This window comes from Rissa tridactyla, chromosome 9 (genome assembly GCF_028500815.1).
Source record: "Rissa tridactyla isolate bRisTri1 chromosome 9, bRisTri1.patW.cur.20221130, whole genome shotgun sequence".
Taxonomy (NCBI): Eukaryota; Metazoa; Chordata; class Aves; order Charadriiformes; family Laridae; genus Rissa; species Rissa tridactyla.
Genome location: NC_071474.1, coordinates 11,883,791 through 11,898,759, shown reverse-complemented (window position 1 = coordinate 11,898,759; position 14,969 = coordinate 11,883,791). Strand labels below are relative to the sequence as shown.

At 40.7% G+C, this 14,969-nt stretch overlaps 1 protein-coding gene across 4 annotated transcripts; it reads left to right on the top strand.

Moving 5' to 3' along the window:
- Positions 1 to 127: 127 nt before the first annotated feature.
- On the top strand, positions 128 to 13,482 carry HDC (histidine decarboxylase). Of its 4 annotated transcripts, none has more exons than XM_054213765.1 (14): positions 128 to 947; positions 1,825 to 1,873; positions 2,731 to 2,888; positions 3,740 to 3,912; positions 4,985 to 5,098; positions 6,513 to 6,635; positions 7,451 to 7,585; positions 8,553 to 8,696; positions 8,951 to 9,017; positions 9,872 to 10,034; positions 10,137 to 10,227; positions 11,424 to 11,522; positions 12,220 to 12,321; positions 12,515 to 13,482. In XM_054213765.1, exons 3-14 carry the CDS (start codon positions 2,861 to 2,863, stop codon positions 13,274 to 13,276), a joined length of 2,001 nt encoding a protein of 666 aa, XP_054069740.1. In that variant the 5' UTR covers positions 128 to 947; positions 1,825 to 1,873; positions 2,731 to 2,860; the 3' UTR covers positions 13,277 to 13,482. The 4 variants fall into 4 exon arrangements, with proteins under 4 accessions (XP_054069740.1, XP_054069739.1, XP_054069742.1 ...); XM_054213764.1 differs by having other exon boundaries at positions 128 to 954; XM_054213767.1 differs by lacking the exon at positions 11,424 to 11,522 and having other exon boundaries at positions 128 to 1,873.
- The last annotated feature ends 1,487 nt before the right edge of the window (positions 13,483 to 14,969 follow it).

The following is a 14,969-nucleotide window of genomic DNA, read 5'->3' as shown; positions in this document are numbered from 1 at the left end:
TTTCAGTTGTTTTGTATGTGCATTAGAAGGTCAAAGCTGTGGTGTGTTAGGCATTCAGAAAAATATGAAAAAAACCCCTGTTTTTGGCTTAGAAGAGCCTTCGAAGGCAGAGGGGGGTGTGAGGAAAGAATTGCCTGATACAATACGAAGTAAAATCTTCCTTCTTCAAACTTTGGCTTGAGTTTATAGAATTGGCAGTTAGGAAGAAATCCTAACTCCGCTAGTATTGGTATAAATTTGGCAAATTTGATCTCGATTGGCAAATTTCACCCCAAAATAATCAAAAGATAATAAAAAATGGCAAATCTATGGTGGTGGTTTTTAGAAGAATTATTTTCAAGGATCTAATTGCGGTGAGCTGATATTAGGACTTGAAGCAAGCCTTGTGCAGTGACTAACGGGAAATTGCCGTATTTTAGTTTTGGGTTTTTTTTCAGAAACTCTCCGTGATGTCACCAGCGAACACAGGAACCAGTTAGTCAGGTTAAATGTGCTGGTTGGGCATTGCTCGAATTGTAGTATTCTGTGATCAAAATAACATTTGTGTCCTCACATCCCACAAACTTAACTACAGTTTTAATCTCTGTGAACTCTTAATAACGATAAGAATTTCAGCGTTAGCCTGAGTAGTGATAGTGGTAGTGTTCATGTCCAAATGGAGAATTTCCCACGGTTTTGACGGCACGGACCTTTTAGAGCAAACAATGAAAAGAACCTTTTCTATTCATTCTGCTTCCTGTGAGCAAATATTCTGTTCCTCATTGTCTGTAACAAAATCCTTCCAAGTGCAGGGTAGCTATAACAATTTATTTATCACCAGCAATATTTACCCTGCCTGTAATTCATTATCACCTATCTCATTCTAGTTCCGAACAGGACCCTGCTGTTTATTCTCTTCCGGACAGAATGAGAAACCAACCTGATGAAACTATCACCTTTGAGCAGAGGTGCAGGGTATATGTCACATGGAATATTTATTGTGTAGTTTAGCTCTGAAAACATTATTAAAAGTATTGCTCCTTATTTGCTGTTCCAAATCGAAATCGGAAATATAATTAGGTACCAGTTTTCTTTGAACAGATGTCGTATATTAAAGTAATATATTAGTTACTTGTAATGAGCTAGAATCACAGGTTTTTTTGGGAACTGAGCTCTTTTTGAGTTGGGCTTGTGCTTGATACCAGCCCCATATCAACTTCTTTGTTCCCCTTTATGGTATCGTTTACAGTAAAGCCAAGAGAGGTTCATAATTTGACACTAAGTGTGTGGGCAGCTTGTTATTTTTTTCCTAATGTTTCCAGAGAAATGTGAGAAAAAGGAGATGAATAAGTGTATGATATGGAGATTTTTGTGCACTTCTTGCACTTCTTTCAGTGCCTTTTTTTATCATTTTTTTTCCAGTATATTAATCTGATGCACGGGTATCGGAGCATCTTTGTCGTATCTATGAAACAGTTGTTTCTCAAATATCTAATCGCAGCAGAAACTGGGAAAGGTTTTCACACTGTTCTGTAGAAATTGCGCTGTGGAGAAAGACATAACAGCTTTCTAGAACAATGAAGGCGTTTAGGCTGCATTATGGTACACGAGGCAGAAAATCAAAGCTGTCCTGACAGCCAGTTCTCTTCTGTATGACGAGAACAGAGAAGCTGCTGTCATGTATCGGACGAAGGGTCTGCCTGGCCTGGTGTCCTGTCTCTGACAGGGCCAGGCCTAAGCAGGAGGCTAGGGTATAGCAAAAATGGGGCAAGCGTATATTGTACTATGTAATAATATCTCTTTCTGGTGCTTAGTCCGTAAGTCCTACCTCTCTCTTTTTCCCAGGGATGCCTGGTGTCAGTGTAGAGCGAGCGAGTTCCTTCTGGTGGAGATGGTAAGAGCTCAGCACCGAGTACAGTGTCAAAGGTCGTGCTGCCAAAGCCAGGTCAGGATGTGTTCAGGTCCTAGGACTGGAACAAGGGAATCTACATGGCTGTTCTTCCAAACTGAGAACAATCCAGGTGGAGGACACGGGGGAATTCTGGAGATACAAGGCCAAATCCCAGTGCTTATGCATATCATATGTGAGAAAAGCAAGTGCAGTAGTGGGGGGGAAAAAAGGTGTGTTTTCCTACATCTAGGGTGATATCAGTGGAGGAACATCACCCTTCAGTGTAACCTGGTCTGATCTGGAAGGGCAGGAAATCCACAGAGATGGTCATTGCTGCTTTGTATTGCAGTTCTGGAACGGGCAATAATTGTAATGCCTTTCCTTCTAGCAGCAAGGGACTGACAGCACAGGCACTGAAGACTTGTGGGAATGAAATATACCTCTTCTTGGGAAAACTCAGTCCTACAATCCTTTTAAAAAAAAAAAAAAAAATCCCCACCTGCCGTGTCTAATTCGTTATGTGCTGCTGCCTTGTTTTAATGGCAACTGCTAGCTCTGGTGTCGGTGTGCTAGCGTTAATATGTCTGCTTTCTTTTGGTGTTGGACGCTCTTGAGCGTTTTTTCTCCCACAAGTCTGGTGTTAATGTGTCTTGTATTCATGACATGGATTACTGTGAGACTTCTGAAAGACTGTTTGAAAATGGGAAGGGGTTAGTGCAGAGGCAGCTCCTCTTAGAGACAGGCTACCTCACACATCAAAAGAGCACAGATGAGAACATAGGAGAGACTGTAAAAGCCCTCGGTTGGGAGGAGTTAGATAAACACTCACCAATAACCTGCCTACGTTAAACCTTTTCCAGAGTGCGTGAGTCTGAGAGATAAAGGGAGCTATAAAGGGTGAAGCAGCTAGCGGGGCACCAGACCAAACTGCCCACAGCTCCTGAAAGGTCGTGGCCCGGCTTTGAAGAGGTGCTTTTAGAAGGAGTCGGTATGGAGCCTGAGGTGTACAGACGGAGAGGTGAGTGATCCTCTGCTCTTGGAAACAGGTAGCATTTGCTTGTGGAGATCAACTGTTGTAGGGCTGGGAGTGGTACCCAGAAATGGGGATGGGCTGTGCGCTCTATTTGCACACATGTCCTCGAGACTTAGATCTGCTGGGGCTGAGACATAAATGTGTCCCAGGGCTGAGTTTAAATTAATGGATTTAGAGTCAGTGGATGACCTAGACTTCTTGGTCTTACCTTTAAAATACTGTGGGAAAGCTGCAAAACTGTGATTCTGAATAAAATTGTGCTAAGGGGTTATGCACGGTGGCTCTTCCCCGGCTGACACCATGAAACTTCAGTGATACTGGCGCAGTTCTGGAGATGGGCAGCAAACTTTGGTCCCAGAGCTGGAGGAGATTGCCTAAAAAGTGGAGAAGAGGTGTGGAGCTGTGCACCTGTTTTCAGAGGATGCAAAAGGGGGAATGCCATAATGACAGGGAAGAATGGGGCATTATGAAAACTTAATTTCTATGGAACGCAGTTTCAGTTAATTTGCAGGCAAGAAAATCAGTACAGTGCATCAGTAATCAAACAAAACCGTACTGGTACCACGATTGTATTTTAAAGGTACATTTGAACTATTCAGTGGCAACACTGAAATATCCCTGTGAATCTGTTCTGTCCCCACGAAGCCTGTTTTAGAAGCGGTGTCCCTACCTTATTGGATAGCACAAGTAGGGTGTAGGAAGGCTAGTTCCTGGGGCTATCCCGGGAGCAGCATCCCGAGCCCTGTCCAATGCGAATGACAGATTGCGTGAAGTGCTAGTACTACTAGTTAGTTTTTCCGCAATCAAAACTCAAAGCACTGGTTTGCCTCTTCCAGGGAAAGAGATGGTGGATTACATTTGCCAGTACCTGAGCAATGTGAGAGAGAGACGGGTGATTCCTGACGTACAGCCAGGTTACATGAGAGCCCAGTTGCCGGATTCTGCCCCAATGGACCCAGACAGCTGGGACAACATCTTTGGAGATATAGAGAAGATTATTATGCCTGGGGTAAGAAATAAAGTATAATCATGACAGGAAAAAGTCATTACAACCTGGGGCAAACACCAAATCCTGGGAATGCACAGGTTCTGCAGAACACTTATCTAAATAAATAAAACATCCAAAATGTAGAGTAAGTCTTGTAGAAGTTACGTCCACAGAAGGATTCTGGAGATTGCTGTTGTGTTCCTAACTATAATTTTAGGGGATAGACTGAATGTATTTTTGAAGTATTTTATACATTAAGAATAACTTGTGTTTGCTTAGAGGGGAAAAAATTATTTTCTGACACCGGTAAATTTAGTTTCACAAGGCCTCTACGGGCTGAATTGCATTATCTCAATTTCAGAGATGTAGAAGCTCAGGCACAGCGAGGTGAAATCTCTCTCGCCCATGGTTGTGTACATGTAAGACTTGTCTCCTGCTCTTTGAGTGTAAAGGTCTCCTTCCTCTTGTACGTAAATACTGCAGATTCTGCTAAGGGAGTTCATATTATCTAATTAAACATTTTATGTAAGAAGCTGTTTCAAAGTCTATTTTAAAATTTTCTTTGTAGATATTTGAAGAAACTTGGTCTGATATAGGAGAGGTATTCACATGAAACATGCTTACGCTGTGTCCCACATACAAGCTCCTTCAAGTGTATAGAAGGGGGCTGTGTAATGGTAAATTGCCGTGTGTAGCTAAAGGCAAGCTGTTGTTTGATGACAAAATGAGCAAGAGCAACTTTGTTGCAAGGATTCCACTTATAAAGATGAATATGTTGATAAATATTTCTGACTCCCTTGTGCAATGTTCAAAAGACCTTTCTTTCCTGTTCAGAATCTTTGTCTGCCTGTTTAATTCAGATAAATGCTTTTGCTATAATTTGGAATTTATCTAATAACGACACAGCGTTATCATTTGTTAGTGCTGCACTCCTGTTGATATTATCTCTGTAGCTTTCTGCCAGCAGATCTATAATTGCACATACTATGGTGCTGTGATCCTTTTCCATCGCTTTAAACAGATGCTAATCACTACCTCTCGTGCAGAATTTTGTGACGTTTTCAGACTTAACTTCTAGACAATTTTGTTCTAGGTAGTCCATTGGCAAAGCCCACACATGCATGCCTACTTCCCAGCTCTTACTTCCTGGCCTTCACTCCTTGGAGATATGTTGGCTGATGCAATTAACTGCTTGGGATTCACATGGGTAAATTTTGTTGTTGTTGTTATTTTAGATATTCTTCTACTGTGTGTATTATGCAGGAGCACGTCATAGTCATTCTTTCTCGTTCTGTGAGTCAGTATAATTACTTACTTTAACCAATTGTATGTCATTTGCATAACTGAAAAAGTCACTTGAATAATAAATAAGTAGAATATACAACAGCAGTCATTAGCTAGTAGTAAGAGGTGAATGAAGAAAATATATCACCAGAAATGTCTGTTTTCTAAATCTTTGCATATCTTACTGTGAGCTTTGTTCCCCGTCATCTAGTCTTGGTGCCAAGACTGTTACACAAGCACTGCAGGCGATAGAGCAGCCACCACCCATGACTGCAGGCCAGGTTGGGCTCCGTTCCAGCTCTCCTGCTCCTTTGAGAGGCACATTCCCTGTTTTCCCTCTTCTGAAAGTAATTGTTTGGTGACCTGTCCCAGAATATCTGAGTATTTGATATCCTCCTGCAGCTACACAGCACTACTTGGTTATGGCTCTGCATTACCTCAGTGGCGTTCTGAAGCCAAGGTTTTCTCCAGTGGTGGAGCTGCCCGTATTTTTAGATGTATGTCTCCGTGTAAGAAAGCAGTAGAAGCTCATAAACCTGTAAGAAATTTATGGCTATGCTCTCCATGTCATTATATCAGATTAGTGCATTGCATACACAAACGTCCATTTCCATCCCCTCAATCTAGTTTTGATAGACTTCTGTTAAGTTTGCAATGTAAACAGATTCTTTCATAAGTGGAAAGCTGGACGCTGCAGAACAGCTTTCATCTTTCTTTTGCTGTTCTTCAAAAAGCCTCCTTTAACTCTCCTCTGGAAGAGAGACCACTGCCCTTTCTCATTAGGGACCAAGAGCATGTACTTGTGTGGTGAATTCCAGTTCCACAGTTTTGTCTCAAATGGCTCACTGTGATTTTTTTTTTTTTTTTTTTTAATGACTCTAAAATGATTAATAGTTTAGAAGCTCAACACTGAGGTGATGCAGATAAGCTGGAGAGAGCATTTTAAGGAGGTTGGTGAGGGTCTCTGTATTTGGTGTTCCAAGAAAGCAACTGGTAATGAGGGAACGAACAAGGCAGCTGGAGCTCGCCCTCAGCTGCAGCCTTAATATAGGGGTCTGTGTTACAGAACTCACCAAACAACATCATTTTTATTACAAAAATGTGTTCTGGTAGGTGTGGGCCTACCAGGTGTGGGAGTATTACAGTTAGCTGCTTATATATCCAATGCTACAAAGTTTTTCATCTGCCTTTATTGCATCTAGGTGACATTTCTCCCAAGGCAATTAAAAGTGTTAATAGCTATTAATTAAAATGCGGTACGTGGTTTACTCTAAGCGTTGTACTCTTGTGTTTGCAGGGTGAATTACAGCCTGATTCTCTTTCTTTGATTTTCCTAGGCCTCCAGTCCAGCCTGTACAGAACTGGAAATGAATGTGATGGATTGGTTGGCTAAAATGCTGGGCCTTCCAGATGAATTCCTGCACCACCATCCTGACAGCGTGGGCGGAGGAGTATTGCAGGTAGGGGGAGATCAGAGGTGGCCTCATTGACATTTTGCTTTCACTCAAGGGAATTTTCCTCTGTGTGATAGTTTTCCTGGAGCCAAATCCAACAAGATTTGCTCTATGGGTCTGAATAGAGACAAATCCCACTTTCACATTACTTTCCCAAATTTTAGTATTAAACATATAGGTTTATAGAATAGGAATTGCTATTTCTTTTAGTCCAATTGTGTTATGGATGAGGAGCAGGTACTCTTGTGGCCTTACTAAGGATAAATGAGAGATGTGGTTTCTTCAATATGTTTCACATCACCAAATTATTCACTAAAGTGATTCTTACATAATGAGAGAAGGAATCCTTGTCACTGTGCTTCTGCCAGCAGTCCTTGTCCACACAGGAAATTATTTTTCCTTTTTCTCATGTCTACTTCGTGTCTCTGAGAGATGATACTAAGGCCTGAACATTTACCTCCTTTCATAAGGCCTAAGCAAGCGTCCCCAGTAATCAGCACTAAGGCTCTCTGGTTAGGCTTTGCTCAGGTTTGCAATTTTTATGAGATACGCCACATTTTAGCTGTGAGGAACAAAAGGAAAATGTGATTTATTTACAACGCCCCAACTTGGTCCCGCACATTAAAAATATACAGCAGTTTAAAGGCTTTGCTTTGTGTTGCTGGCCCAGAGAGCTGCTCATCAGGGAGTGACTTGCCAGTGCATCCCAGGAGAGTGGGAGTAGAACGAAAGAGGGGGTGGGCAGCTGAGCGCTTCAGCGACTTCAGTAATTCCCTGATAAAATAGCAATATGTTGCAGTAAATGAGTAATGTCTTTGCAGAGCACTGTGAGTGAATCAACCTTGGTTGCACTGCTAGCAGCAAGGAAAAACAAAATTCTGGAGATGAAGGTTTCTGAGCCAGACACTGATGAGTCCTCGCTCAACTCTCGCCTCATCGCTTATGCGTCTGATCAAGTAGGTCCTTATGGTTACAAAGAAAACAAATTCGCTTCTGCTGTCTCACCCAGGCCATACAATGTGAACTCGCGTTTCTGTACCCAGAGAAAAACACAAATACAAATGCCTCAGAAGCATGAACAAATCCCTCTCGTGTTGCTTTCTGCGGATGGGGAAACTAAATCAGTGTGAGATGAGGTTTTGCAGGGTCCTGGCAGTCGTCAAGAGACTGACATGACTCATTTCTGCGCTTCCTTCCTGTTTTTCACAAAGCTTTACTCCAGTAACCAGGTGCTGATCTCATGCTGCTTCAGCTCTTGCTTCTTCACAGCCTCCTTCCACTGGGTGACAGGCACGCTCGGGACGTTGCCTCAGTGCTGCTCCTGGTCATGGTCTCTGCTCCAGGCCTCTGCGCTCCTTCTTGAAGGAAGCATCTACGCAGCACTGTGACTCTGCCTGCAAACCTGCTCCGTCCTTTGGCTCCTGAACTGAACAATCGTATTCCCCTGTGAAAACTGCAACAGGAGAGAGACTCATGCTGGTTCTCTCTTAGGATAACTAAAAGGGCTTTTTCTTGTGAGGGGTTTTGGTCTCCCCCAGCTCATAAGTAGGCACGCTTCAGGGGGTTTTATCTTCTTATGGCAGGGAGGAGGGGGAATAAACCGAGGTTGATCCATTTCTAGAGGGTCCTTTAAGATCTGAGTTTTGATAAATGGCCCTCCAAACACAAGGTGAGGGTTCCTATTATGTTTTAGGGACCAGTACAGAAATAAATGGAGCATATGCATTCCTTGGAATTACAGTGCATTATTTCTTTTAGTTATTCACAAAAAAGAAACGTTCAGACTTACATTAAATGGATTATAATAAGGACCTTATCTCTGCTTTTCTTGCAACCACTGTCTTTTATAAGGCTGTAACTTATCACAGCGGTTCAGCCTCAGAGCTTGCTTACTTTTTCTTATTGTTTTTCTTTTTTTTAAAGGCTCATTCTTCGGTAGAAAAGGCTGGCTTGATTTCTCTTGTGAAGATGAAGTTTCTGCCTGTGGATGAGAACTTTTCCCTCAGAGGTGAAACTTTGAAGAACGCCATTGCAGAAGACAGAAATAAAGGCCTAGTGCCAGTCTTTGTATGTTCAGCTTTCTGGTTGGGCGTATTGACATAGTCTTGTGTTCTTAATGTCAACATAAAATTACATCTGAAACTTTTCTTATTGTGTTAAAATGCATTGGCTGAAGGTTAAAATGTATACAAGAATTTCTGGTTTATTGAACAAAAAATTTTTAACATCATCTTGAGTGTGTGTGATAGCCTCTCTGCTTTTAAAGTGCTACATCCATTTATTTAAAAAAGTGCCACCTTAACAGGTTTGCTTTCTTCTAGGTTTGTGCAACTTTGGGTACAACTGGTGTCTGTGCTTTTGACAATCTCTCAGAATTGGGTCCAATTTGTAAGTGTCTTTTTTTCCTGATCTTAAACTATGATAGCACAGAAAAGATAGTATGAGAATTTTTCATGCCAAACCCAAGGAGAGTAGAAGCACTGCTCAGTGGAATTTTTCAGATGTGTCTCAAAGATCGGTGGGGTTCGTGCAAGACTGTGTGCATGGTTTCTGTAAGATTTAGTTTAGGATGCTAAAATATATTCTGTTCAAGGTGGATGAAATTTACCAACTGATCAATCTTTAATGTGGTTATTCAGGGAATTACAGACTGTACGGGACAGAGTGCAGTACTGTTGTAGGATGGCTACATAAATATTTAACCCAGCAAAGGAGTTTTGAAGGCAGTGTTTGGTAGGACATCCTTTGTAGCCACCAGTGCGATAGGTAAATTTGACATGGTTGCAGATTCTAATCCAGCATAAATTCTGACAAGTAGCTGCTGGAGACCTGGGGCACTTTCTCTTATGGGTCAGAGTGTGGCATCTGTCTGTCTCTGGATGCTTTTTGCTTCACACCATGTCTTTATTCTGGTTTTGTGCAAGTGAGCTGTACTGGGGAATTTCACTCAGTAAAAAGGCAGGTGGCAGAAAGCAATTGTTAAAAAGCCTCACTCATGTGAAATAGGGAATAATGAATTTTGTTACAGAGGCTATCTGATTTCAGCATTATCCTGTATTTTGGGGTTCTGGATCCACAGCTTTAGAATAAAACCAGATTGTCAATTGTTTGTCTTGCTATTTTGTTGCCAGCCTGTCCGCCTCCTGCAAAAACACGTGCACCTAGTTTTCCGAGAGGGAAGATTACGCGTGTACTTTGATTCCTTATGTCCCTTTACGTGACAACAATTTCAATTCCAACAGGTAAGGCTGAAGGACTCTGGCTTCATATTGATGCTGCATATGCAGGAACAGCGTTTGTATGTCCTGAATTTCGGTTGTTCTTGGATGGAATTGAATATGCAGATTCATTTACTTTTAACCCTTCTAAATGGATGATGGTTCATTTTGACTGCACTGGATTTTGGTGAGTAAGGGTGAGGCACAACACCAAAAGGATAAGATGCAAATTGCAAAATCTTTCTCTGCACAATTCTTTGCTAAATACAGTTCATTCTACAATTGATAGGGTTAAAGATAAATACAAGTTACATCAAACCTTCAGTGTTAACCCTGTCTACCTCAGACATCCCAATTCAGGAGCTGCTGTTGATTTCATGGTAAGTTGTTATTTGAGTTGATATTTTAAATTGCCTATAAAATGTTCAAACAGAATGTGAAATTCCTCACGCTCTGCAGTGTGCTTATCTTAGAGCTGGTCTTATTACGTAAAAGCATAAAACCAGTTATACTGAGATCTTAATCAGATTAAATAGTAAAACTTTGAAGTGAGCCCTGGTTATAAAAAATAATTATAAAATTGCTTTCAGATATGGAGATTGAAGTACTTCAGATTTTTACACAGATCAGGATCCAGCCTTGCATTTTTGGTTAGAAGGGTCTTTTCTGCGCGTCGTGTTGCTGAAGTAATTTCTATTGATGGCATTTTGTCTGGTTGTCTTGTATCCCTGATATGTAATAAAGAAGAGAAAGGAGTAATCAATGGAAACACCATGCTCTGAAACAGCAGTAGAATGAATTATGTTTTTCTTCAGATTAAGCTATTCATAGGAGAGCTAAGAGGGCATTTCACTTTAGCAGCAGCATTTCATCTTACAGCAGATTTTGGTCCAGTAAAACAAAAGAATATTCACTGCCAGTTGTTTCTGCTATGATCTCACCCTAGTCCTCAAAAGATAATTGTTTCCTTGAAATCAATAGTGCTTTTCACTAGAGCGTGAGCGTGTGTGGGGGGAAATATATCAGTGAGTCCCTCTTGTGGTTAAATAGGACCCTGCATGTCATTGTGTAGCTCCCTAGAAGTATTCTTTTACATTTTTGTCACTTTTCCATGCAGTAGATGTTACTTCCTCTGGAAGGGTCTACACCTGTATCAACTCTCGCTGTTTATAGTTGATTTGGGAAAACATTCAGGATGGCACTTAAATGTGCAAATTACAGGAACCGAAGTGAGCACTCAGTCCTAAAGTGTAAATGGACACATCTTAAATTGATAATGCTCTTTAAATGCAAAAAGGTGTTGTTATTAGCTGGTAATTAACTAAAAATTGTAGCACATCTAGGCCATAGATTAAGGGGAATAGCCAAAATCTTCTATTTTTTCAAATAATTGAAAAATATGTAGACATAGCGTTTCTTTGGCTATTTCCAAGGCTTAGCAGACTTTCAGTAACATGAAATTACTTGCGTCCACGGAGATTTCTGACCTGTGTCTGAAGCAACAGACACAGCAGTGTAAGGGGATGGTCCTTGCTGTTGGTTTTGCACTCATTCATACACTGTTGTGTTTTCACAGCACTGGCAAATTCCACTGAGTCGTCGATTTCGTTCTTTGAAGCTGTGGTTTGTGATTCGTTCATTTGGGGTGAAAAAGCTTCAAGCTCATGTCCGACATGTATGTGAATTAACAATGCAAGCATAAACGTATTATGCTCATTTATTGGTAGCTGAGTTGAGTAAATGCAGCGATGCAAAGATGAGCAACAGAAATCCTCTCACAGACAAAGCTCGCATGTGAACACTAAATGTGTGCTGGCTTTACTCTTCAGTAATCTGTAAAGATTGACTGTGTAGACAAAACATTTCCTGTACCCTTCTTGGAAGCAATAGGCAATGGAAAGCAACTCGTTAAGTCAATGCCTTCTGCATATTACTGACTACTGATCTGTAGAAGCTTTCTTTGAGGCAAAGTGGCAGCTGTTTGGGAGGCAGGCTGTGATGGATGGCTGATCCCATTGCTAGGAAGATTTACAGGCTTGAGCCTTTGATGGAGTGTAAATACAAGGGATCGCATTGTGGATCAACGGTTGCCACAAAAGGACTCTAATTTGAGAAGGCACATTCTGTTTTCAAACCTTCTAGAAAATTCCTATGTATAGTCCAGTTACTCTTGTTCACTGTCAAGGGTTTGGGCAAATAGAGAGAGACTTTAAAATTCTTAGCTTTGTTGTTATTCTTCTCTTTGCTACCATTCATGCATTGGAATGATGTGTTTTAGTAAGGAAAGGAATTCTTTTTAACGACATCATTTAGTGTCTTACAGTGCGTTTGTGACAAATCAATACATAACTACTTTTTTCCCTTAATTATAGGGTACCGAAACAGCCAAATTCTTTGAATCATTGGTTAAAAGTGATCCACTCTTTGAAATTCCTGCCAAGAGACATCTTGGACTGGTTGTATTTCGTTTAAAGGTAAAGATTGGGCCTTTTGCATGTCTCTTTGGAATGAATTGACCGCAGTTGATCTCTCCCCAGTTGTTGAGGACTGTGAATAAACTTTCATGTAAGAATTCGTAATGCTGGAATTCTTACAGAGACATTTGGATGTCACTGGAAGTTCTAACTATAGTATTCTTATTTTTTTTCTTATTTATATTTAAAACAGGGTCCCAACTGGCTGACAGAAAAACTCCTGAAAGAACTAAGCAGCTCTGGCAGACTCTTCCTTATTCCAGCAACCATTCGTGACAAGTTCATCATTCGCTTTACTGTAACATCTCAGTTCACAACCAGAGAAGATATTCTGCAAGACTGGAACATCATTCAACACACCGCAGCCCAAATTGTTAGCCAGAATTATGGATTGCACTGCATCAATTCTGGCGATGGGGCAAAAATCCCTAATGTGATAGTTAAGCCTAGTTCTGATGCCATTGGTAATGCTTCTCAGGTTTATCCAGATGGAGGAAAATACAAAACACCTTCCAGAAAAATAGTAGTTCAGCCTAAGAAATTAGCAGCGAGTCCCAGTACATGCGTGATTAGTCAACAGGTGGAAGGTCAAGGGGATCCTGTAGATGACTGTTTTCCAGAAGATGTCCAACACGTTACCAAACACAAGTTAACTTCTTTTTTATTCAGTTATTTATCTGTTCAAGGCAAGAAAAAGACAGGACGTTCCCTTAGCTGCAACAGTGTGCCAATGACTGGTAGTCTTGAGCAATGTAACCCCAAAGCAGCAGCCACTGATAAGAAGGAGTCTCATGCAAATGCCAGAATTCTTTCCAGGCTGCCTGAAGAGGTGATGATGCTCAAAAAAAGGGCCTTCAAAAAACTAATTAAGTTCTACAGTGTCCCGAGCTTTCCGGAGTGTAGCATTCAGTGTGGCCTTCAGCTGCCTTGTTGTCCTCTGCAAGCCATTGTTTAACAAGTAAAAGAGATTAGTCCTTAAGACCTCTCCAGGTAGAAAGAGAACCAAAGTTTGCTTATTCATATGCAATACCACATGTTATTTTGTTCAATATGTAAGCAGTGGCAAAGACCCCGAGGGAATTCCTGTGCTTTTACTGGTGGAAACCTTGTGTATTTATAGATTAAAATGTCAAATAAATCTTGTAGGCGCATAACATGAAACTCTCTGGTTTTTAGACTGTGGTAGAGAACATGCCAATTTAATACCTGACTTAAGCTCTCTAGACTGCTGTGAGCATCGGTGTGTGCAGACAATGCCAACATCAGTTCTGAACTGTGCAAAAAGAAGGATGTAACCCCTCTAAGAGGTTTTTCTCTATTAGGGCAATTGTAAAACTCCACGAGTTTAAACACAGAGCAGCCCTGTCATTCCATGTGTGCTCATCAGTTACGCTGCACAGGAGGCTTTATGCAACCATGTTGCAAGAGTGGTTGCCCTTGCTAAGCACCTGTGGCCTTTTTCAGCATTACCTAAGGTCCATAAATCACAAATGCATGCGGAGAGAGTAGGAATGGTATTTCACCCTTTGTCATAAAAGAACTAAGCGCCATTACAGAAGAAAGGGTCTCTAAGCAGCAAACAAACCTCTTACTGCAAGAGGTCAATGATGTACATACATATTTTTCAAGAATACCTAAAAAAAATGGGGGGAGAAGAATCTACTGAGGGCAGTTTTAAATTCAGAGATACTACGATGATTGCTAGGAGATTATTCTGGGAAAGCACTGCTAGATGTTTGCTGCCTTCATAGTTGTTTCCAGACAGCTACAATTGCCCCAACTTGAAGGCAGCATACGCGGCCAGATGGATCGCCAGTCTGACCCAGTACAACTATTCTCAAGTTATATAAATGGTGAGTCTGGTTAATCAGAACGATTTCCATACCTTTATACAACATCAACTAAACTCGCAGTGGGGTATATTGAGGCATGTGTTACGAGGAGCAGTAAAATTTGGCCTCTCATCCCTTTCTAGTAAGAACAGATTTATTTTATCCCATTCTGTAATATTATTTGCCTTTTTTTTAAATCCTAGGGAAATCTAAGCAACACTTTACTTTGAAGCATCTGGCCTGCCACTATTCTATTTGTACCTGAAGGAAAGTATGTCTTAGTTCTTATCAATTGTTCTCATTCCGTGTATGTATTAGTTGGTGCATAAAAAATAAGAGGGCATCTCTGCTGCAATGGATAAAAGTTAATGTAAGCATCTAATACAGACTTTTTTTTATTAGTTAATTTGAGACAACTGTAAGCTTCGTTAATGGTCTTTTTTTAATGAGTTTTGTGTTTTGACTTAGGGATGTAATTTTTACTAATGCAGAGGATCACCCTTTAGTATGACTATAAATGCATTTGCATAAAGATGTCTTGTATTGTGTCCACTTTCACATGCTTAGGTGCCCAATATCAACATTCACAGCATTAACAATAGATCCATACGCAGTAGGAAGGTAGGTAAGATTCAAAGTATGAAGGAGAGGAGAAGTCAGGCTAAGATACAAGTAGAGCTGAAGTTCTGCTTTATTAAAACAATCTCACATTCACAATTTATTTCAGATACTGATATTTGCTAATATTAATAAATAGAATTTCCTGACAAGGTTAGAATAATAGATGCTTTAAAAACTAAGTATTATAAAACACGG

Coding starts and splice junctions, on each gene's coding strand:
- HDC (XM_054213765.1), top strand. CDS start 2,861: ATGGAGCCTGAGGTGTACAGACGGAGAG. Junction 6,636..7,450: donor TGGGCGGAGGAGTATTGCAG/GTAGGGGGAGAT, acceptor ATGTCTTTGCAG/AGCACTGTGAGTGAATCAAC. Junction 9,018..9,871: donor CTCAGAATTGGGTCCAATTT/GTAAGTGTCTTT, acceptor CAATTCCAACAG/GTAAGGCTGAAGGACTCTGG.